The sequence below is a fragment of the Castor canadensis genome, chromosome 1 (genome assembly GCF_047511655.1).
Source record: "Castor canadensis chromosome 1, mCasCan1.hap1v2, whole genome shotgun sequence".
Classification (NCBI taxonomy): Eukaryota; Metazoa; Chordata; class Mammalia; order Rodentia; family Castoridae; genus Castor; species Castor canadensis.
Window position 1 is genome coordinate 28,450,448 of NC_133386.1, and position 24,329 is coordinate 28,474,776.

Consider the following 24,329-nt stretch of genomic DNA (forward strand, 5'->3'; position numbering starts at 1 on the left):
TCTATTTCTTTACTGATACTTTCTTTCTTACATGTCAGTTCTCCATGCATGGTTTTCTTTAGCTCTCTGAATGTGTTGATAATAGTGGATGATTTTTAAATTTTTGTTGATAAAAGACTAGCATCTAAACTCCCTCAGTTTCGGAATTATGCACACAGCCCTTTATAGATATGCATGGGAGTCCTAGATCTCCAGGAAGATTTGGAACCTTTGCACAGTTCCTTGTGGCTATCTCATTCCTAGTTTTTTCACTTTAGGTTCTTAGTGAACTTTTTCTTAGCCCCAGCTGGTACCACCCTTTCGGGTAGCTACAGTGTTAAATGATGCCACTCATTGTTTCATCATGCATCCCAAAATTAGGGCTGTTCAATAAAGCCTGCACAAAGCAGGTCAGATAAAGCCAAACTCTGACTATGGAGCCTTGCTGGGAACTGCGAGACTGTCTTGGGGGTGGAGCTTTTAGGGAGCTTCAGAGTAGGGCAAGTCACCATAAAACTCAATAGATTCATATATTTTTCTTGAATAAATACTCCTCAGATTCTTATAAGCTTTGCTTACCTATTAGAGTCTAAGCATTATTTTGAGAATTTTTGCCAGTGTTAAAGGGTAATTGATTTCACCACTAGGTGGAAGTAGAGATTGGAAACTGTTCTGAATTAATCATTATTTTAGGTTTCATTGTGTATGAAATGTAATAGTGCTTTGTCTATCAGATTGATTTGCTGCTAACTCCCTTATTCTCTCTGTCATTTAGTAGTAGAATTTCTTTCTGACACAGCACAGTTTAAACTTCTCATTACTTCAAATAGTTATTATTGTGTTTAGAATTTAGTTGATTTTAAAGTAAATAATACTTTTATTCATGAAACCCCAAATTATAGAATATTTGAAGTGAATTGCAATGTAAATGTTATTTATTATTCGACTAGTAAGTTGGTCATCAAAGATTCTTGGGTGATTGCTTTGAGATGAGAACAATTGATCATATATTAAAGTACATTATAAAATTTTCACATGAAATTTTGTGTATAAATTTTTGTGTCTAAATCAAATGAAAAACTATTCTTGAGTAGATTTTTATATTTTATTTACACTGAAAATATTTTCAGTTATAATTTTATAGTGCTTAACTTTTGTCTGTTATAAATTATATATATTATTAGAAATAATAACCTACTAATTTCTAAGTATTTTTGTTAGTATATGAAATCCCTTCTGGACGTTTCATGAGAGAACTGTGTGGCCACCTTAACATCATTTATGACCTTTGCTGGTCCAAAGATGATCGCTGTATCCTTACTTCATCATCTGATGGCACTGCCAGGTTCGTATGCTCGAGACGTGTGCCCTGCGAATGCTGTTTGACATTGAGGGAAGCTAAGAGAATATACATGTGAACTACTCTTATGCTTCAGTTATGCTTACCTCTGAAGGGACCATTATACATAGCCATCATTCAAACTGACTGATTAAATAAATCATAACAAAATTTTTTCAAGGCATTTTTCTTAAGTATCTTAATTTATGTAATATGTAGCATTTCCAGACCTTGCCATCTTTAAATGGTTATTATGTAAGCTGTTTTATTAATAATGTAAAATAGATAATGTCATTAAACACTGGAGAATTTTTTTCCTTGAATATAAGCCCTTTGTGGCATAGATTCTGTCTTCACCGTTGGCTGAATGCAGGCACTAGAATCTGTGGTGCTAATAGTACATATGTGTAAAGGAAGCAGATGAATAAGTACCTTATGTTTTAATTTTTTTATTCACTTATTTACATGTACATAGATTATTTGAGCCATTCCTTCCCACCTTCCCCCTCTCCACTCCCTCTCCCCCCAACCTCACCTCACTTCCAAGTGAGGTCTCTTGTGTTTCCAAATGAACTTTAGGGTAGATTTTTCAATCTCTCTGATGAATGTCATTGGGATTTTAATGGGAATTGCATTAAACATGTAGATTGCTTTTGGTAGTATAGCCATTTTTACTGTGTTGATTCTACCAATTCATGAGCATGGGAGATCTTTCCACCTTCTGTAGTCTATCTCTTTCTTCAAGGGTTTGTAGTTCTCCTTGTAGAGGTCATTCACACTCTTTGTTAAGTTTACTCCTAGGTATTTGATTTTTTTTGAGGCTATTGTAAATGGAATTGTTTCTATATATTTTTCCCAGTTTGTTTGTTATTGGTGTATAGAAAAGCTAATGATTTTTGTAAGTTGATTTTGTATCCTGCTACTTTGTTGTAGCTCTTTATGGTGTCTAGGAGTTTTTAGGTAGAGTTTTTTGGGTCTTTAAGGTATAGGAACATATCATCTACAAATAGGGATATTTTGACAGTTATTTACCTATTTGTGTTCCTTTTATGTCTTCTTCTTGCCTAAGTGCTCTGGCTAGGAATTCCAGTACTGTGTTGAATAGGAGTGGAGATAGTGGGCACCCTTCTCTCGTTCTTGATTTTAGAAGAAATGGTTTCAGTTTTTCTCTATTAAGTATGATGTTGGCTGTAGGTTTGTCATACATAGCCTTTACAATGGTGAAGTACTTTCCTTAATTCCTAGTTTTCTTAGAGCTTTTATCATGAAGTGGTGTTGGATCTTCTCGAAGGCTTTCTCTGCATCTATTGAGATGATCAAGAGGCTTTTGTCTTTGCTTCTATTAATGTGCTATATTACATTTATAGATTTGCGTATGTGCAACCACCCCTGCATCCCTAGGATGAAGCCGACTTGGTCATGGTGAATGATCTTTCTGATACGTTGCTGGATTTGGTTTGCCATTATTTTATTGAGAATTTTTGCATTGATGTTCATTAAGGAGATTGGCCTATAGTTTTCCTTTTTTGGAGGTATCTTTGTCTGATTTTGGGATGAGTGTAATACTGGCTTCATAAAATGAGTTAGGCAGTGTTCCTTCCCTTTCTATTTCATGGAACAGTTTAAGGAGGGTTGGTATTAGTTCTTCTTTAAAGGTCTGATAGAATTCATCAGAGAATCCATCAGGTCCTAGACTTTTCTTTTTTGGGAGACTCTTGCTGCTTCAATTTCATTTTGTGTTATAGATCTATTCAAGTGATTAATGTCCTCTTGGTTCAATTTTGAATAGTCATAAGTATCTAGAAATCTGTCCATTTCTTCAAGATTTTCAAATTTATTAGAATGTAGGTCCTCAAAGTAATCTCTGATGATTTTCTGGATTTCTGTGGTGTTTGTTGTTATCTCCCCTTTTGCATTTCTGATTTTATTGTTTCTATTTCATTGATTTCGGCCCTTTTTTTTTTTTTTTTTTTTTCATTTTTCTTTTATTATTCATATGTGCATACAAGGCTTGGTTTATTTCTCCCCCCTGCCCCCACCCCCTCCCTTACCACCCACTCCACCCTCTCCCGCTCCCCCCCTCAATACCCAGCAGAAACTATTTTGCCCTTATCTCTAATTTTGTTGTAGAGAGAGTATAAGCAATAATAGGAAGGAACAAGGGTTTTTGCTGGTTGAGATAAGGATAGCTATACAGGGCATTGACTCACATTGATTTCCTGTGCGTGGGTGTTACCTTCTAGGTTAATTCTTTTTAATCTAACCTTTTCTCTAGTTCCTGGTCCCCTTTTCCTATTGTCGGCCCTTATTTTTACTATTTCTCTCCTTCTGCTTGTTTTGGGATTTGCTTATTCTTGTTTCTCTAGGAGTTTGAGATGTCATTGATTTGAGATCTTTCTGTTCTTTTAATGTATGCACTCATGGCTATAAACTTTCCTCTTAGGACTGCCTTTGCTATGTCCCATAGGTTTCGGTAGGTCGTGTTTTCATTTTCATTAACTTCCAGGAACCTTTTAATTTCCTCTTTTATTTCATCAATGACCCATTGATCATTGAGCAATGTGTTGTTCAGCTTCCAATTGTCTGCCTGTTTTTTACTGTTGTTTTTGTTGTTGAGTTTTAGTTTTAATACATTGTGATCAGATAGAATCCATGGGATTATTTCTGTTTTCTTATATTTGCCGAGGCTTGCTTTGTGCCCTAGGACATGATCAGTTTAGGAGAAGGTTCTATGGGCTGTTGAGAAGAATGTATATTGTACAGAAGTTGGATGAAATATTCTATAGACATCAGCTAGGTCCATGTGATCTATGGTGTGATTTAGTTCTAGAAGTTCTTTATTGATTTTTTGTTTGGCTGACCTATCGATTGGTGATAGGGGGTTATTAAAGTTTCCCACTACCACTGTGTTGGAGTCTGTATATGTTTTTAGGTCCTTCAGAGTATGTTTGATGAAATTGGGTGCATTGACATTGGGTGCATATAGGTTGGTAATTGTTACTTCCTTTTGGTGTATTTCCCCTTGTATTAATATGGATTGTCCTTCTTTATCTCATTTTATCAGTGTAAGTTTGAAGCCTACTTTGTCTGAGATAAGTATTGCTACTCCTGCCTGTTTTCAGGGGCTGTTGGCTTGGTAAATCTTCTTCCAGCCTATCACCTAAGCCAGTGCTTGTTTCTGTCAATGAGATGGATCTCTTATAAGCAACAGATTGTTGGGTCTTCCTTTTTAATCCAGTTTGCCAAGCAGTGTCTTTTGATGGGGGAATTAAGTCCGTTAACATTCATTGTTAGTATTGATAGGTATGTGGTGATTCCTGTCATTTAGTTGTTTTTGTTGTTTAAGGGTTTGATTGTGTGTAGCTGAATCATTGTTACTCTCTACTTTCTTGCCTTTTCTTCTCCTGTGGTTTGGTACTGCCTGTCCTTTCATAGTTTTGTTTGCTTTCATTTTCTGTGTGCAGAATTCCTTGAAGAATCTTTTGTAGTGGTGGCTTGATGGTCATATATTGTTTTAGTTTCTGCTTATCATGGAAAACTTTCATTACTCCATCTATTTTGAATAATAGTTTTGCTGGGTAGAATATCCTAGGCTTGAAGTTATTTTCATTCAGTGCCCAGAAAACCTCACTCCATGCCCTTCTTGCTTTCAAGGTTTCCATTGAGAAATCTGCTGTGATTTTGATGGGTTTACCTCTGTATATTATTTGTTTTTTCTATCTATGGCCTTCAGTATTCTTTCTCTGTTCTCTGTGCTTGTTTTAATAATGTGTCATGGGGAGTTCTATTTTGGTCAAGTCTGTTTGGTGTCTTGTAGTCTTCCTGTACTTGAATGGGCATAATTTCCTCTAGATTTGGGAAATTTTCTGTTATTATTTTATTGAATATATTATGAATTCCTTTTGCTTGCACCTCTTCTCCTTCTTCAATGCCCATGATTCTCAGGTTTGGTCTTTTGATGGAGTCAGTGAGTTTTTGCATATTCCTTTCACAGGTCTTGAGTTGTTTGATTAATAGCTCTTCAGTTTTTCCTTGAATTTCCATTTCATCTTCAAGTTCTGAGATTCTGTCTTTGCTTATTCTAGTCAGCTGGAATGGCCTTCCATGTGTTTTGTGTTTCTGTTTCTTTCTTTTTTCTGAGGTTTTCCATATCATGGGTCCCTTCCGATATAATATTGTCTATTTTCGTCTTTAATTCATTTATCTCCCTATTTATTGTGTTCTCTGTTTCACTTTGGTGTTTACTTAGGGCTCCTATGATTTCACTTATTTGTTCCTATGTCTTCTTGTGTTCTTTGTTTTTCTTGTCTTCACATTTCTTGAGTGTCTCTTGTACATTTTGGTTAACCATGTCTAGTATCATCTCCATGAAATCTTCAGTGATTACTTGCAGGATATCTTCTTTAAGGGTGTTCTTGTGGACATCATTGAGTTCCTTGGCATTGTTTATCTTTGTTTTGTTGGCATCTGGAATTGGGTATCCATTTTCTTCATTTCCCTCTGAATCCTGTATTAAATTATTTTTTTGGAGTGAATGGTTTCCATCCCTTTTTCTTCTTCCCATTGTTCCTGTTGGTATTGTGTATCTGGTCTTGATAGGCTAGTTGGTGGTTTCAGTCACCTGTTTTCTTTCCCTTGGTTAAATTTTGTTTTGTAGCTGTATTAAGTTTTTAGCTAATTGTGTGTGTGCTGTTTCTCTCCCTGGTTTGGGTGTAATTTAGTATTAACTAATCTACAGTGATAAAACAACAAAAAAAAAATCAACAAAAAACAAAACAAAATAAACAAAAAAACCCCCAAAGAAATCAACAGGGAGAGATGAGCAAACAAGAAACAAACAAACAAACAAAAACTCCAGGTTCAGGATCAATAGAATTTCAGTCTTAGTTGAAGTTCTGATGTTACTCCTCCAATATCCAGTCCTAATGTTGGTTTTTAAGCAGAATCTCTGTCTTAGTCTTGCCAGGTGGTTGGCCTGTGGGTAGTGTTTTGTTTTTGGTTTTTTTTTTCTGTCTTTCAGCAGCTGCTGTTTGGTCAGCTTCTCCCACAGTGAGGTGTGGCAGCTCTGCAGTCTACTAGTTGTCCTGCTTTGGAGTTGGCTTATCTCTATGGTTGTTTACTAGGGGTTTGTGTCTTCCTCGCCCCTTTACCCTGGGTTAAGGGGCAAGGGCAAGGTCAGTGATCTGTCATCTGGCTGCCATTGTCTGAGTGTTGTGATGGTTTGGTGTTCCTCAATGCTGCAGAGCCATCTGACTGTGGGTGCCCAAGGTCTGAGCCCTGTAGTCTGCTGCCTTTGCTCCTTCCCTGCTTCAGGCAGTAGCCTATCACCCACCCGCTGTCGGCCCTCTTGCCGTTTGTTTACTGATGGTTCACAGTGCAACTTTGGCTCCTTGCCCCTCCACCCTTCTCCAGTGCACCTTCAGTAACTCCTGCCCCCTCTGCTGTGTGCTAGTTTTCAGTTCTGTTGTTTATTCAGTTTTTTTTTTTCTTCTTTTGTGGGGGTGATCAGTTTGTCCAGGGGGTTATGCTGGTTTATCCCAGGGGTATCTGAGGGATATTGTGTGACGCTTGGTGCTCACCTGTTTGGTCTGCTGAAGGTCTCCCTCCCAAGCATGTTTGGGGCTGCCAGTGATGGCGTGGGGGTAGCAGCCCGCCTGTTCTGTCAGTGTATCCTGGCGTGGAGAAGCCTTCCATGGGCTAGGGGTTCAGAGTGCCAAAGTTTCAACTCTGCCTGGTGCTTCACCTCTGCCAAGGGTGGCTCCAGCATCTCAGCAAGATCCCTGATTCACAGAGTTCACACTGTCTGCATCTGTGTCCCAGTCACCATTTTGGATCCTCTACCAGCACTTTATGTTTTGAACAGTTTCATAAATGGTTAGATACTTACACTTTTCACAGTGTCAATCTTAAGCTATCCCCTTTAAATTTAATAAGTATCACAATAAGATATTTTATTTATTTCAAGGCAGGGTCTTTCTATGTCGCCCAGGCTGGCCTCAAACTTGTGATCCTCTTGCCTCAGTCTCCTGAACGCTGGGATTGGAAGCATGTACCACCACACTTGACTCAATAAAACATTTAAAAGTAATTTTCAAAATTTTATTTATACTTTTTTCACCTGCTCATTCAAACTTGATTGTGATTTGAAAATACTACAGACAAATTTTCAAGATTCTTTTTAGTGCCAAGTGTCCAGTGACTCACACCTGTAATCCTGTTGACTCAGGAACAGAGATCAGGAGGATCACGGTTCCAACCAGATCAGGCAAATAGTTCTGTAAGACCCTATCTCAAATTAACCTAGAAGGTAACACACATGCACAGGAAATCAGTGCGAGTCAACTCCCTGCATAGCTATCCTTATCTCAACTAGGAAAAACCCTTGTTCCTCCCTGTTATTGCTTATACTCTCTCTTCAACAAAATCAGAGATAAGGGCAAAATAGTTTCTGCCTGGTTGCAAGTGATTGGGGGCGGGGGGGAGGAGGGAGAAATGACCCAAGCATTGTATGCACACATGAATGAATGAAGGAATAAATAAATAAAAGAGAAAAAAATCCTTCACAGAAAAGTGCTGGTGGAGTGGCTCAAGGTGTAGAGCCTGAGTTTAAGTCCCAGTACTACAAAAAAAAAGATTCTTTTCTTTTTGTATATGTTGTTTAATTTGATTACATCAATTAGTAAGTGGATATCCATTCTTTCTATAATCTAGGAAACTGGTACTTAAAGCATTTTGAGATCTATACTGACTTCACTCTGATTTACCTCCTCTGCCTCCTGTTCTCTTAACATGTCATGTGACTTCTAGTACCTAGGCCCCTTCTTCTGCTAATCAATCTACTTTTGTAGTTAAAATGTCTACTGGTCAAGATGTTATCTTTGTTGTTTAGTTTATACTTAAATGAAAAAGATGGCATTTAGTGAGACTTGACCTCCCTCTCTGTTACCTAGGAACTTATTATTCCCCATTAAGGATATCTTCAGGAACTTACCTGAGCTGTTCTTTTAGCACAGTTGTTCTCTCTAGTACCAGGTAATGCTAGAGAAAAGTACATAACTTTGCTGAGACTTGACTGGATTTTTAAGTCTTCTTTTTTTTTAAATTAGTGTATATTAATTATATAAGGGTTTCTTAGTGGTGTTTCACACATGCATATACTATACTTTGATCAGATTAATACTCTCTCTTCTTGTCATCTGAGCTCTTGTCCCTGCTGAGCAGTCTTTTTGCTTATCTTTATTCAGCTCCTTTTTCTCATTCTTCTGCCAACATCAAGTTCTCTGCACTAAATTATACTCTTCCAGCTTTTATTAGATTACTTCTTTTTCAACTTATAACTAAATTTAACCAGATATGAACTTCCTGTATTTCCTTTGGTTTCCCTCCTGATATCTCTAAAGGTACCCATATATCTCTGTCTCTTTCTTAACAAAGCAGTATGAGAATGGATTCCTTTAGACTAATCTTTAACCTGTGCTTTTAATAAACTCAGTCCCTTAACCTGTAATTCTATTACTTCCTACCCCTCTGGTCTGTTTAGTATCTTCTTCTTTGTTGAGTTTATCCTCTCATACTAGAAATATGCTCAAATCTCCATATCCTAAATAAATGATGTTTTTCTCAGTTCTTTCTGCCTTCTAGACAACCATATTTTCTTTATTTCTACACTATCAAGAAAATTGCACACATATTGTCTTTAAGCCCGTTGCTGTGGTTCTCATTCCCACATACTATATAAACTTCTTTCCTTAAGAGATCAGCAGTTTTCTACTAATTTTTAGATGCATTTCCAGTTTTAGTCCCTATTCTGTTTGCCTCCACTGCAGCAATTCATTATTGACCAGTCTTGAAATATTTTCACTAACAGCCTCCTCTGGTTTCTTTTTATGATTCATCAATTCTATTCAATCCCTTTTTCTTTGTTCCTTTCCTTCTGCCAGTTCTCTGTGTTTCCCAGGGTCCTTCTCCTGGTTGTGTGTGTAGTTTCTCTTACCTTCTCCAGCTTTGAATTTCATGTATTATTCTAAGGACTTCCATCCCCATCCTTTTTTTGAGTTTGTTTTTCTATTATACATTTCCATTTGAATGGCCCAGTGCCACTTCAAATCCCAAACCAAATTTACTAAGCTTCCAAAATTTCATTTTTCTCCTTTAGTCATGTGTGTATTTATGAGTGTGTGTGTGTGTGTGTGTGTGTGTGTGTGTGTGTGTGTGAAAGAGAGAAAGAGAGAGTGTATGTGTGTATCATCCTTATCCACCCTGTCTCCCAAGCTGGGAATTCAGAATAGTGCTTATCCTTTTTGTCCTATCATTCTTTTCTACATCTAGCTAACACTGAAGTCTGCCAATTCTCCTTAAAAGACTCACTATTGTATCACATCCTTCCCATCCTTTATGTGTTTGCCTTATTTCAACCCCTTTTCTCTCTTAAGTTGTTTCTGTTAAACTTTCCTGTGTTCAGTCTCTAGGTCCTCTGTCTCTGCTGTCCTACAATTATCTTTCTGAAATCATCTTTCATAGTACTTTGACTCTAAAAGTCTTTAAGTACCCATTGCCTATTGAAAATGTCCCAGTTTCTTCTTAGCATGGTGTGATAGACATTGCCTCATTGATGTTACACTGTCCTCCTATTCATCATTTGTCATTTTGCCTTATCCACACGGTCTTTTGAAATCCCTTAGTCATCTTTTTTCCTTTGGCATCTTCATGTCCTTTTACCTGACTCTTCCTAAACTTAAATGCCCCTCTCCTAACCATTCTGTCTAACTCATTCATTCAACAAAATTTAAGTGTCTTTTGTGAGCCATAGGAAGCTTGTAATCATCATATAAAATACAGCTCAAATATTACCATTTCTTGAAGTCATTTTGGGCTCATCCATACAACATGTAATATATTATAGTGAAGTGCATATAGTGAGTGCTTTTCTCTTTTCAGCCTAAAAATTGATGTTAATTTGGACTCTGTGTCACAAAATATTGTGAAAGCATTTACTGCATAAAGAGAGAAGCATAGTGGCTAAAACTAAAAAGATAAGGAGGCTTTTGAAAGAGATGCAAGAATACTTGCAATGAGGAGGCTGATGTCAAAAGGAAGAGAACTAGAATTGCTAGTGCTTAGAAATGAAGAATCTCTCCCTATCTTCTCCTTCTATCTCTCTGGGGACCACTGTCACAGGTTTTCATTAGTATTTACTAAGTACTGTTTACCACTAACTAGCTCTCTGCCACCTGGCTTTAGCCTACATCCCCTTCTTTAGAATAAACTGTTGTTCTCAAATCAACAGCTTCCAGAACAGTCAGAAAGGCTTTTCCATGTGTAGTGGCTCTCCAGTAGGCCCATGTGTTCCTGCCATACCCCCTCATACATACTGTTTTAACTTTGGTATCTTTTTTCTTTACCAAATTTAACCATGTTTTGTCTGTGTATGTGTTCATCCAGTCTTTCCAAATTTGTATTTCCTTATTCTTTATGAGCAACCTCATTTTACTCCAAACCCATTAGCACATTTCTTTTGATGTTGGATTCTACCATTGCTTGAATAACAAAAGCCATTGCTGATAACTGTTCAGTTTTTATACAAAAAGCTCATTTTTGCTTTAGAAATATTGTATATTTTAATTCTATTGAGTTGTTTTCTTCATTTCATTAGGTTATATAGTATTTTAAATAATACCTCTAAGGTTTATTAACAAGCAACTGAGGTTTTTTTTTTTAACTATCTTAATACTTCCTTCAAATTAGCAATTTTGTTCTTTTAGTAAATATCTTATTTCATGTAGCATATGTTCATTGAAAACGTTACTGTGGTAAAAATGTTTATGTAATGGTACATGTGTTTTATTTTCACTTGAAAACATGTTCTTTCACTTCCTTCATTAGTTTAGATTTGTAGTAAGTGAAGATCATATCCTATATTTTAAGTAGCCACTGAGAAAACTCATAGTTATTCTTAAATAGCCAGCTGTATTTTTCTCTTATTTATAATTTGGAAAAGGATTTAATTTCTTTTAAGTCTTATGCAGTAATTAAAAAGATGAATTATAAAATTATTAATTCTCATAATTTAATCAAACATAAAAAATCCACTGTTCCACATAGCTCCTGGTGGTTGTTAGATTTTACCTATTTTTGACATATTGCTAGAAATGTGAGTATCTAACAAAGCAGTTTAACCCTTAGGTTTTTTGCATTGGTCATTACTGTAGCAGTGATAACTTTTAAAGATAAATCAGCCATTATTTACAAAAAGAGGTAAAAAAACTGTTAAACATAATGGTGGTGCTTAATGTAGGAGAGTGTGTTTTCTAAACAATTTTATTATTATTTCAATCTCATTTTACTCAAGAGTTCAAAGTAACTTCAGTATGACTTAAGTCATTGAGATCTTCATGTTTGTAACGTAGGCTTTGAAATTACAAGTACAGAAGTTAATGGAGAATCCTATTCTCCAAACCTCCACTAGTAAGCATTTTGCAAAAATAATATACACATCCTAAATGGAAAATCATTAAAAGTCCCTCTCCATAGTTTTCAAGCAAAATAGATGCTTGATAACAAGAATAGCTTTGTCTAAATATAAACAATTTCAGACATGAAATATGTGACCATCATCATGATTTTATTGTTATAAATACTAGCTTACCTTTGGTTGTTCTCAGTGTTTGTCAAGCTCATTGGCTATACTGGTGCTTAGAAAAACTGTTAAAAGAAATTTCTGCCTTTCAGAAGCAGTATGTAAAATTTTAATCCTTTTTCCAGGATATGGAAAAATGAAATAAACAATACAAATACTTTCAGAGTTTTGCCTCACCCTTCTTTTGTTTACACGGCTAAGTTCCATCCTGCTACAAGAGAGCTGGTGGTTACAGGATGCTATGATTCTATAATTCGGATATGGAAAGTTGATATGAAAGAAGATGTAGCCACACTGGTCCGACAGGTTGATGCTCACAAGAGTTTTATAAACTCTGTCTGTTTTGATGATGAAGGTACGTCACAGAATATGTTCCATATGAAAGTTAGTTAAATGAAAAATTCATTTTAATTTTTATTTCACTAATAGTTATTTAAACTTGAAAGGAATTTTATGTATCAATATTATTTGTACATAGTTAAGATGTTCTTGTTTTGCAAGTCACATAGATTTGGCACTGAGTGAAAATTTAAAGTTAGTAAGTTACTAAACATTTAGATTCATTTACTCTTTGCTGTAATCACCAGTCATGTACTAAATTTTATAAATGTGTTTATTTGGGTTGGGAATTATCATTCTTAAGTTATTTTTAAGTACATTTTAAGTTAAAGGGTACAAAATTCAGGAAGTGGTGAAAATATCAAAAGAATGTTGCAAATACATATATGATAAATGTAGCAAAAGGATTTTTAAAGAACATAAGCATAGAAGGAAAATTTGCAACTATTTAAAGGTTTCCCATAGCATATGAATAATATAGATGATTTTTTAAACATGTAAAATACAGGTTATTTTGTTAGCTGAAAGAATAAAGAAATTTATTATATTGTCACTTTTTATATTATTTCAGAGATTAGGCATGATTGTAGCTGTCCTTAACTAAAGTGGGATCCAGATCAAAATGATAGTACTCCAGCATACTCAGTTGAGCTATAGGGACGTTAATAAATGTAAAACCTATTCAGGAAAGGCCCTGAATAGAAGGTGTCTGAAAACTATTCATTATGGAAGTCGCTCAGATTATAAAATAGAGGTAATGTTTTTGACATATTTGGCCATAAGATATGCTAATATAAAAACAAAAGGGGACACATCGTTGCATGTCATTCTAGCAGGTAGCAGTGAGGCCAAGCTGTAGAAGACAGTCTTTCCTTTGCTTAGAATTAGAAAGAACATTCTAACACATGGACCTGTTCACCAGTTAAATAAGCTATTTTGTAAAATATTAAATTCACAGCTGCCATACAGCCGTCTGGTATTAATGATGCATAAGATATTCCTACATGGCTGTGAAGGTGAACTTGGTCTTTGAGGTCCCACTCAATTTTAAGATGTTTTAACCCTAAAGAATTAATGTTAAGATGTTAACACTTTTTTTTAATTTTATTCATTCCCTGATCCTTCATTGAGTTTTTACTGAACAGTATATATTAGAATGTAAGTATTTTCCTAGCCATATGAAGAAGATTAGATAGGTTAATAAAGATGAGGAATACCTGGAATACATGTTAGATAATTCACATAGTTTGGCTTGGGAATATGGGTCATACACACATGCACTGAGATGCTAGTTTTTTTGTATTCAGATTCAAGCAAGTGACAAAGGGAAATAAGTCATCAAAAATAATTTAAAAGAGGGAAGAACTCAATAAAAAATTTTGAGATTAGTTTGTGAGTGTCATCTTGGTTTGAAACATTTAAAAACTGATACACCTTTTAGTAACCCTTAAATTCTTTGACTGTTTTACTGAGTTATGGTTTCCCTCAGCTTCATATCATTTATTTCTAACTCTGTGACATTAAATGAGTAATTTCATGTTTTTAAATAGGTCATCACATGTATTCAGGAGATTGCACAGGGGTGATTGTTGTTTGGAATACTTACGTGAAAGTTAATGATTTGCAGCATTCAGTGCGCCACTGGACTATAAATAAGGTAACAATTCAGTCACCTGATTTTAAGATAGTCATCTTGTGTGCTGTCTTTTCAGAAAATGAACACGTTTTTCTCAACCCCTAAAAAGTCAATTATCATTAATTATCACGTCTTCCTGATAGCTGACTGATAATAATTTAATGAAGATTTTCACCTTGACCAGGCTTTACTTTCAGTCTTGTTTGTTTGTTTGTTTATTCATTGTTCATTTATGTTAGATATCAAACTCAGTGCCTAGAGCATACAAACTAAGTGCTCTTCCATTGAGCTACAGCCCCAAACCCCTTTTAGTATTTTGAACCCCAATTAACAGTATGGTATTAGCTGAAATTTATGTTACAATGAGATATGTGTTTTATTACCATCCATCAGTAACTATTTTTCTGTTATTTAAGCCCTTTTTTCCTTGCTCCAGTAACATGTCACTAAAACCAGCACGATCAGTGCTTTGTCAACAGTGCTTTCTTTCAAAATTGTTCAGTTATGACAGGGGTCTGTCATTTAATCACAATAATTGTTTCAAAGTTGAAATTTGGTAACCTGATAGAAGTGAATGTGGTTTCTGTCTAATATGTTATTCCTTTGTTCTTCATTGTTCATAATAGGTTATGACAATAGTTCTCTTTAAAAAAAAAAAAAAGATACCCTAGTGGTGGTAGGAAGGAAGGAAAAATGACCCAAACATTGTATGCACATATGAATAAAAGAAAAAAAAAGAATGTTGATGAGCTTTAGTTAAATCTATCCAGTGTATCAGATCTATTTTTTAAAAACCCTGTTCTAATTTTAGTCATTTCTATCTGGTCTGTCAGATTAACAAATGATGTCTTGAGATTCATCATATAGCCTCATTTCACACACTTTGAAAATAACTAAATACCTACATGTCCGAGGGATTGGCAAGACCCAAAGGCACCAGTTTCAATCGTTTTACTCTACAGTGCAGAATTTATTATAAAATTCATGTGTTTAATTACCATAATATAGTAATTAAGAGACAAATTTACCTGAAAATCTACACCTTAGTCATTACTTCAGACAGTCAAAACTAAAAAGTTAGAAAATGAGCTAAAATGTCTAGCAAATGCCATGACACCAAGGAGACTGTGATTTCATACTTTGCTCTATCTAGCCACCAGTGCGGGGAGTGCTGCTGAACTCACCTGTCTCTTAAAATGAAAGGCCTATGTGCTGTTAGTTTGTGTGCAAATATGATAAAGAAAAATATGGAGGAACTCATCAGTTACAACAACAGTAAATCGGCCATTAACTTTCTCAAATTTATACTTAATGCTTGTTTGCAGTTTTGATTTTGAACTTTTGTATCTGTTGTAGTTGCTCAAATTTCTACCAGTGTCTCCCCACTTAAGATTTGTAATAGATTATTAGCTGACTAAAATCCCCATCTGTGGTGTCAGTGTTTCAACGTTTTCTGTAACTTTTTGAAAATTGCTGGCAGCAGGTCTTAGGTTAAAAAAGCAGGGACTTAGCTGCTAATATTAGGACTGTAGCAGTACTGAAGCTCACCACTGCTGGTGCCAGTCTTCCTCTAAAGGGGAGTCTTCTAGGTAAAGGGAGCAAAAATCAACAAGGGGTCTTGAGGGAAAAGGTACCTAATTCAGAGTTCTGCAGAAAAGGGACTTTTCTTGGACTCTGGATTTTAGCCTAAGTTGTTTGGCAGTCTTTTTCCCTTCTCCTAGCAATCGAAACAAGGAAAAACCTTTGCTATTGCTACCTATTTTTTTTCTTTCTTTAAAAGTGAATACAGCATGGTGTTACGAGGATATATACAGATAGTAAACAGGTTACTATAGTGAAGCAGATAAACATGTATCTTGTCAGATACTTGTTTTTTGGTTTTTTTGTGATAAAAACAGCTAAAATCTATACATGTAGCATGAATACAATATTGAGTACAGTTTTATTACCTGTAGACTTCATGTTGCACACGAAATCTGTAGATTTGTCTTACTGTGTGTCTTCTGACCTACATCTTCCTATCTCTTCCACACTTCAGCTTCTAGTAGCCTCTTTGTGTATTTTTTTTTAGCAATTCCATCGCTTTTAATACTTTTAACTGAAACATAAAGCTAACAGAACACACATAACTGTGAAAGTAATTTTCTAAAACAGATCCCATCTACACAGTGCATCCAGAAAAACTTAAACGAATAGTTTGTTCACAGTCTGCCTTTACAGGATATTTATATTCTTTCTATGCCATATAAATAACATTTATATAGCTTACACATTCAGAGACATGCAGTAGGACTTTTTAGGTAGTACAAATTTCTTCACAATCATGTGCAAATTTTACAAACCATTAAGTATTAATAGGCTTAGGCTGGGCTGTGTCTCGTATCATCTAATGAATTTAACACAGGTTCAGAATCATCCATAGGAAGAACCAGGCGTGTGACATGGATGACCAGTTCATGGTCTCCAAATGTAAGAAAAATATGGAACACTTCACGAATTTGCGTGTCATCCTTGCTCAGGGGCCATGCTAATCTTCTCTGTATCGTTCCAATTTTAGTATATGTGCTGCCAAAGCGAGGACCTCTTTGTGTATTTGAATTTTTCTTTTTTGTATGTTTTAGATTCTACATATAAGTGAAAACCTGAAATATTTTTAAGGTATTTTTCTTTATGTGTCCAATATAGTGGAATTGAAAATAGCGCTTTAAAATTAATTTTGTACCCTAAAGAGGGTTCAATGTTAGACAGACTTTTCAGTGCCAATATTTTGACTTTTTAAAAAATCATTTTAGGAAATTAAAGAAACTGAATTTAAGGGAATTCCAATAAGTTATTTGAAGGTTCATCCCAATGGAAAACGTTTACTGATCCATACCAAAGACAGTACTTTGAGAATTATGGATCTCCGAATGTAAGTATATTTTAGTATCAACAGGTAAGTACTCATAAAACAAGCAATGAGTTATTCTATACTTATAAAATGCAGAAATGGTTCTGAATTGGCAATTTTGCCCCTTGGGAACATCTGACAGTGTTTGGAGACATTTTTGATGTTGCTTCTAGTATCTAATGGGTAAAGATCAGATATACTGCTGAGTATCCTACATTTCATAAAACACCCACAACAGAGAATTATCCAGCTCTGTGTGAACAACTCTGAAGCTGAAATATAATCAGTTGCTTTCAGTTTTCACAATTAAAAGCAGAAACTTGCACCTTCCACGGTGAGGGAATACCTTTTACCTCTAATATATACAATAATAAATTTTTTACAAGACATAATATAACTGAAGGATATGGGTTTTGGTTAATACATCCTTGTTTTTCTTTATTTTATTTCTAAATAAAGGCAACAGAATATAACTGTCTTTAATATAAAAGAGCAGAATTCTGGCAAAACCAGCATGGACTTCTAGGATGCTTCTGCATTGCTGTTAGAGTTCCTGTTTACACAAATGAGTGAAGGTTATTTTACTAGATTTCCTTTTTTTTTTTTTTTTTTTGTTGTGCTATTTGGGGGTACATTGTGGCATTTAAAAACTAGATTTCCTTATTGTATTTAGAAAGAGAAAGTGGTAATCTACATTAATTTGATTTTGCAAGTGTCTCAGAATGTTAAGCTCTTCAGTATTTACATAGAACAGTTCAAGACCCTGTCATGGGTGCTGTGGGAGAAGGATAGTAGGTTTAGTCCTAACCAAGTTTATAGTCTAGTTGCACCCCTCTAAAATAACACAGAAAACATTTAATTTTACTAAAATAGGAGCTCTTCTAGGTTTGGAATCTGTTTATTCTTTTTCTATGCATAGCATCCATGTCTTGATTGGCAGATAGCAAGTTCTCAGTATGTGTTCTGTAATGAAGCTAAACATATGATAAGTGAATTATATATTTTACGACAACAGGAAAACTGACAACTATAATTTAGTTTTCTGTTAAAGAATCTGTTGAGAGGCTGGCACTTGAGCTCCATCTTGAAGGATGGGTAGAATTTAGATAAGATGGAAACTTTTCAGTAGTATGGAAAAACGTAATCAAGTTCAGAAGTGGGATAATATGTTCAAAGGCAAAGAAGACAGTCCATGTGAGCATAGGTTTCTTGACAAGGAGTACTGAGAGGAATGTTTTTAAAAATAGAAATTAGAACCAGATTAGAAGGACAAACTAATTTCCTTTTTAAGCAGTACAAAACCCTGCCTGGGTTCTAGAGTGCTTGGAGTGAGATACTGCCTTTTCACATCATATTCTTTGTGTCTGTCTTTCCTCATTTCTCAGATGGGACAAATAATATGCCATATTCAAGGGTTTTGTGGAGGAATATACTAATTAACATAAGTAGAGAATTTGCACAGTAAAATAAATACCAAGGACTCCAAAAATGTTTGACCCAGTAATTCTAGGTCTGGAAATTTATATTAATAAAATAATTGTAATGTAAAATAGTGTAAATATATACACATAAGATTGTTCATAGAAATGATTATGATTGGGGAAATCTAGAAACATCCTAAATGTCTCTCCAGTGAGAGAAAATACATACCCATTAAAATGATACTGCATCATCTATATTTTCAACATCTGTGTTTTTCATTCACTGTTCATGATTTATTGTTAAGTGAAAACAGGTTACAGAGCAGGGTATCTAATATCCTACATGACATATAAGAAGCACTGAAGCAATATTAATTTTTATTTATAAGTGAAAAAGTCTAGAAGATTTGTGTATCACATTTTAGATGATTTAATAATATGTATTGCATTATTTCTTCAGGGATCAGGTATTTATGTGATTTTAAAAATTCATTAGGTGGAATAAAATACAAGAATATAGGATTCTGTCCATTTCTTGAAGGATATCAAAAGTTCTCTGTAGCCTTTATTTTTGCCATTGTTAAATGTGAGTTGATCTGCAAATTACTTTTTCATTTGTGGTACTTATACTTCCATCTTCTGTTTTATATTAATATATCTCTTCTCTCTCCTGCTTACTTCTAAGATTCCTGAGACCAGCTCTTTATTCTGTATCCATTATAGAATGTCTACCATATAATAGATCCTCAAAAATAGTTTTATATATGCAAATTAAGTACTTAAAAGGAAAAGTTTTCTACTACGCTTTTAAGTGATTAAAATAGGTTATATTTGTATAATGTTTTTGGTTTATAGATTAGCAGCAAGGAAATTTGTAGGTGCAGCAAATTACCGGGAGAAGATTCATAGCACTTTGACACCATGTGGGACCTTTCTTTTTGCTGGAAGTGAGGATGGTGTAGTATATGTTTGGAACCCAGAAACAGGTTTGTATTTATTGATCTTCAAAATCTTTTCTGGGGGAGTGAGAATGGAGTTTGAAAAAGTGTGAAAATTACTATATTATGGAAAAATTTTTAAGAAAATTCTGATTTCAGGTTTTTAATTATGTTTCTAAAATTAGATAACCTTTGATGGAACTGAGCTGTAGCCTAAATCTATATTAAATCCTATTCTTATTCTGAACCTTCATAGACTTAGAATTTCATATAATAATTCAAGGTTTATTCTTTCCTTCCTTATAATATACTCCTGATCTTAGAGCAGCATTTATTAGAACTATAATGCAAAATCCAAAATGTTATAAATTGAATTGTAATTAGATACATTTTTAAGCATTTATGACATATTTTTGATTAGCAACAAAAATATTCCTGTGAGTCTTTGATGTCTGAAACTTAATTAACACTTACCTACTACGATTTACTTTTAATCAAATAAACTAACCTATTACATCATTGAAGTGCATTTGTGCTTTACCTTTGTTTTGCAAAAGAAAAACTAAAACTACTTGAACATTTTTAAAAAGAAATTCACAGAATTTTAAAAATCCTTTTTTTTAACTGGGATATATTTGTTATACAGGGGGATTCATAGCCTTCCATTGTACATTGGTTATATTGCCTCCACCATCTCCACTCACACACACACTTATACAGCAATTGCAAGACCTTTCATTGTTCTATTTTGTATAAGTATCTGAAGTCCATCAACCTTCACCTCCTTTGTTCATCCCCCCTTCTTAAAGTACCCCCAACACACGCACTGTGCCTATTTTATAATCCTGTCTTTCCTTATTAATTCCTCAGTCAATGTTCGAAGGGGTTTCTTGATGTATCCCCTCTGTGAGTCTACTTTACTTTGGTCTGTTCATCCCCTTAATTACTCCCCCTTACCCCTTCCCTCCAACCCCCCATATCATTATATCCTCTACCTGCACAGATAATTAGTATTTCGATATTGTTGATGCATTATCAGAGAATTTTAAAAATCTTTTTAATGAACAGTATTTGGTTTCATCTTGTTTATTCTTAATTGTTCTTTCCTAGTTGGCTCACTGAGGGTTTGTTCTTTTCCCCTACACTATGTTTTAGTATCAGTTTAGAAGCATCAGGTTGCTCTTCCCCTTCTGTATGTGGATCTGAACTCTGCTTTTTTGACTTCTGGTTGTCCTGGCTTCCACTGACTTGTGCTATAGACATCTTTTAGCCATAATTATAGGTATTTTTCAAGTATATGGTATTGTACTGCAGGCAGCCTCTAGGAAAAAGCAAGATAGAAAAACTAATCCCTCACCAGTCTTCCCCTGACTGGCATGTTTCTTTAGTTTTAGAGGTTTACAATTTCCCCCCTACTTTTCCCCAGTTCTTTGTTAGTTATAATTTGCTCACCTCTTTCAGATCTTAATCATATACCTCTCTACTTCCTTCTAAGCACTTTGTGTTCATTTTGCGCCTTTGAAATCTCTTGGAAAAGGTTGGATTGAAAAGTAGAAAGAGAAAGGCCTAAAAATTTAAAATACAGGTAATTGTTTAATGCTGTGCTGCTCAAATACTTCTAAGTATTCAAGGTTTTCATGTTAACTAATATGAACTTCATCATTACTATAAATATTTTCAAATAATTTGCAGAATAATAGTCATGTAAAGAGAAATACCTGACAAAATACAAGTTATTGAATCTTTGCCTCTTTTTTTGTTTAGGAGAACAAGTAGCAGTATATTCTGACCTGCCATTTAAGTCACCCATTCGAGACATTTCTTACCATCCATTTGAAAATATGGTTGCATTTTGTGCATTTGGGCAGAATGAGCCAATTCTTCTTTATATTTATGATTTCCATGGTAAGTCCACAGCTTGAGAAGTAAAGAATATTTATAGTAACATTTACCTGTAGAATGGACCAGGTATCATGAGCTCTGTGAAGTCTATTATACTTTGAGTTAAAAAACTTTCTTGAACATACTATAAGAGCCAAAAAGATTGTATGGATTATATTATTATGATGTTATAACATTTTATTTTTCTATAAGCATGATTAGGATGGATTTTAAATGTTGGCAAAAATACACTTAATGGTTGTGCTCTTATGTTGGAATCACAGAAAAGTTGCTATTACTTACTTTGTAAATCAGGTTGAATAAATATAATTCACCTAAAAATTATCTGAGAATATGGCAACTGAATTTAAATTTAAAAGGTAAATAATACATAGGAATGTGAATCTTTAATGTTTTCAGTTGAATATTGAATTAATTTCTTATTCTGTATTTCTATTTTTACTTTTAAGAACATAGTTTTAGTAAATTGTAGTTTGGAGTTTCTTAACATAAAATGTAGGCAATAGAATTAGAAATCTAATGTCTTTTAACTATAAAGTTACACTATACTATCATTCTGAGAATTGCAAGAAAATTAAAGTTGGATACAGTTTTCAGGAATTCTAAGACTTATTTGTATTTACGTTATTTTCCATATATATCTTTGATTTCTATCCTGAAATTAGTATTTTACTATTTTACATTATCTTAATAATGCATTTTGTCTCAAAACTGCAATTCCATTTTCTCCATCTGTTCTTGCACAATAATGAAAGATATTTTTTGTTTAGAATATTACACATCATCACTCACTATATTTTTGTTTTTAAGCTTTTGGGGGGGCCAGTACTGGGATTTGAATTCAGGACCTTGTGCTTGCTAGGCAGGCACTCAGCCACTTGTGCTACATCCCCATCATTTTCCTGCTTTAGTTATTTTTCAGACAGGATCTTGCTTCTTTGCCCAGGGCCTACCTCAGCTTGCATAGCTGGGATGACAGGCATGCACCACTGTACCCTGCTTATTGAAATAGGGTCTTACTAGCTTTTTGCCAGGGCTGGCCTCAAAACACGATCTTCCAGATCTCCACCTTTGCAGTAGGTGGGATTGCAGATATAAGCCACCACAACTGGCCATCATTCACTATTTTTCATAAGCTGGGGTGGCTTATATACATGTATAGTTATAAAAACCTAATATATATTACATATATATGTATGTATATAAGTAACATTAATGTAGAACTATTTGAACAAAATACTTTGAATTACTGAAATATGAAAGTTAGTACATACTGAATTAGTTAATGTTAGGATAAGTGCTATTATTAGACAGTTGAGTTAAGGTATAAACCTGAAGTTTTTGTATCATAGTATGGATTATATTATACCTTTCCTGGTAAATTATTGTAGAAGATAGTGTGCAAAATCAAGATTTATCTCATGTTAAAGAACTGTATAAAATCTGGGGGCATGGCATGGGGACCTGAGTTCAAATCCAAGTACCGCCAAAAATTGAGAGAACTATATAGAGAAAAAATAATTACTGTGATTCATATTCAAGTTAAAACACTAATGATAGAATTTTCAAGCAGCAGAATTGCATTTACATTGACTCACTGCCTGATTATAAAAAGACCCATTTCTCAAATCATCAATATCTAGTTCTAACATGTATCCTGAAACATTTCTTTTATTCATACCCCCTCTAAATCATTAAAGGGGCAAATCATAAGCAAAGAGAGTTATATTTAAGTATTTTCAAATTGGAGCTGTTACACAGGAAATAGGCAGCTCAGTTATTTCTACAGATTCTTAGGTTTCACAACAGTCTTCATTCAATTTTGAATTTGCTTTTTAGACTTTTGAAATTTTTCTACAAATCCAAATTGAAATTCTGCTCTGTTTTCTTTGAACAGTTTGTTTTTTCATTGATAGGAGGATTTCCTTGCTCAGAAAGAGCATAGCATTTTAGTGGTACAATAATAACATGGGGATCAGAATCCTGTTCTGTTACTTCAGTGAACTTATATAAGCTTCTTGCCTTTTGAGGCTCCATTCCCTTATCTCTTAAGAGTACTACTAGCACTAGCTAGCACAACCTGCCTTACCTAAGAGAGTTACTTGTGAGGATACTGTGTGACAGTGACTGTCGAAGTGCCTTGTAAACTCATAAATACCTTATTAAATCAAACCACAGATTAACCATGTTGTCATCTACCTGTACACACTTGGCTTTATAGGAATTTAGGCTTTATTATGCTGATAAGCATCTCTGTGGAATGGAACTTTTCTCCCTCACTCTTTTACTCTGTTAGTCAGCCTTTTCCTTTTATTTATTAAAGTATGTTCTATACCAGGTTGATTATATCATACAATAAATACATAAAACATGTTATATCCATGTTGTTTTAATGTGGAGGAGGAAAGATTTTCATTACCATTTTAGAAATAAAAATGTTGTAATTGTAATTCATGAAATTAAAGTCATTTTGTGCAACATATTTAAAGCACAATTCTTGATACACTAACACCTTTACAAAAAAATTAAAAACTCATGAAGTCTCAATACATTTTCCCAACTCTTTGTTGTCTGTTTTTAAAAAGAGGAAGCTTTGGAAGAAGTTAAATAACCTCAGGCATCCACGCATTAGCACAGTGCTTACATATGGTGTACATCATGAGAAATATAAAGTATTTCAGGCTCTGAAATACTTCCCTCATTGAATTTAGACCAGAATCATCAAATAGTCTTTAAAGTTTTCATTGACAAGTTAATGTTTAATTGACCTATCATAGTTTTGCTATATATTTTATTTTTATTTATTTATTCATTTATTTATTTTGGGGCAGTACTGGAGTTTGAACTCAGGTCCTTACACATGCTAAGAAGGTACCACTTGAGCCACGCCCCAGCCCTAGATTTTATTTTTTAATATAGAATATTTTGCTCAAATATATTATTTGAAAATAAAGTTTACATGTGGTTTTATATAGATTTGTCAAAAGATAAAGAACACAAGTGATTTTTAATTAGCCTTTCTTAGCTTCTGATAATTTTCAAGGAAAAAGAAGTGATTCTATTTTTTTGTAAGATAAGTTGTGAATGAGACCACAGTGGTAGCTAAATGTATCACTCATCTTTCAGTTCTAGCAAAATCTGTGAAGAGTCAGCAAGTGTCTTTCCCTGTTAAGCATATGTTCAAGTTGTGGTCTTTTGAGCCTTTCATTCTACTGACTTTTTGCTTTTTTTTTGGTAAGAAATACAATT

At 34.4% G+C, this 24,329-nt stretch overlaps 1 protein-coding gene and 1 non-coding gene across 15 annotated transcripts in view; one reads left to right on the forward strand and one right to left on the reverse strand.

Annotated features, from left to right (window-relative positions):
* Ahi1 (Abelson helper integration site 1) overlaps nt 1-24,329 on the forward strand; it is a 182,405-nt gene that overhangs the window by 47,063 nt on the left and 111,013 nt on the right. For 12 of the 14 annotated variants that reach the window (XR_012448066.1, XR_012448079.1, XR_012448074.1 and 9 more), the window contains 6 exons: nt 1,201-1,324; nt 12,080-12,309; nt 13,844-13,950; nt 16,722-16,840; nt 19,096-19,226; nt 20,943-21,083. Coding sequence is in view for 10 of the 14 variants with exons in the window: in XM_074073915.1 (XP_073930016.1) it covers nt 1,201-1,324; nt 12,080-12,309; nt 13,844-13,950; nt 16,722-16,840; nt 19,096-19,226; nt 20,943-21,083 (852 nt within the window). In the remaining 4 variants the exon portion in view is untranslated. The other 2 variants (XM_074073987.1, XM_074073980.1) reach the window with 2 other exon arrangements.
* LOC141415915 (U6 spliceosomal RNA) lies at nt 16,404-16,510 on the reverse strand. The gene has a single exon (XR_012440872.1). It is a non-coding gene; the product is annotated as a U6 spliceosomal RNA (small nuclear RNA).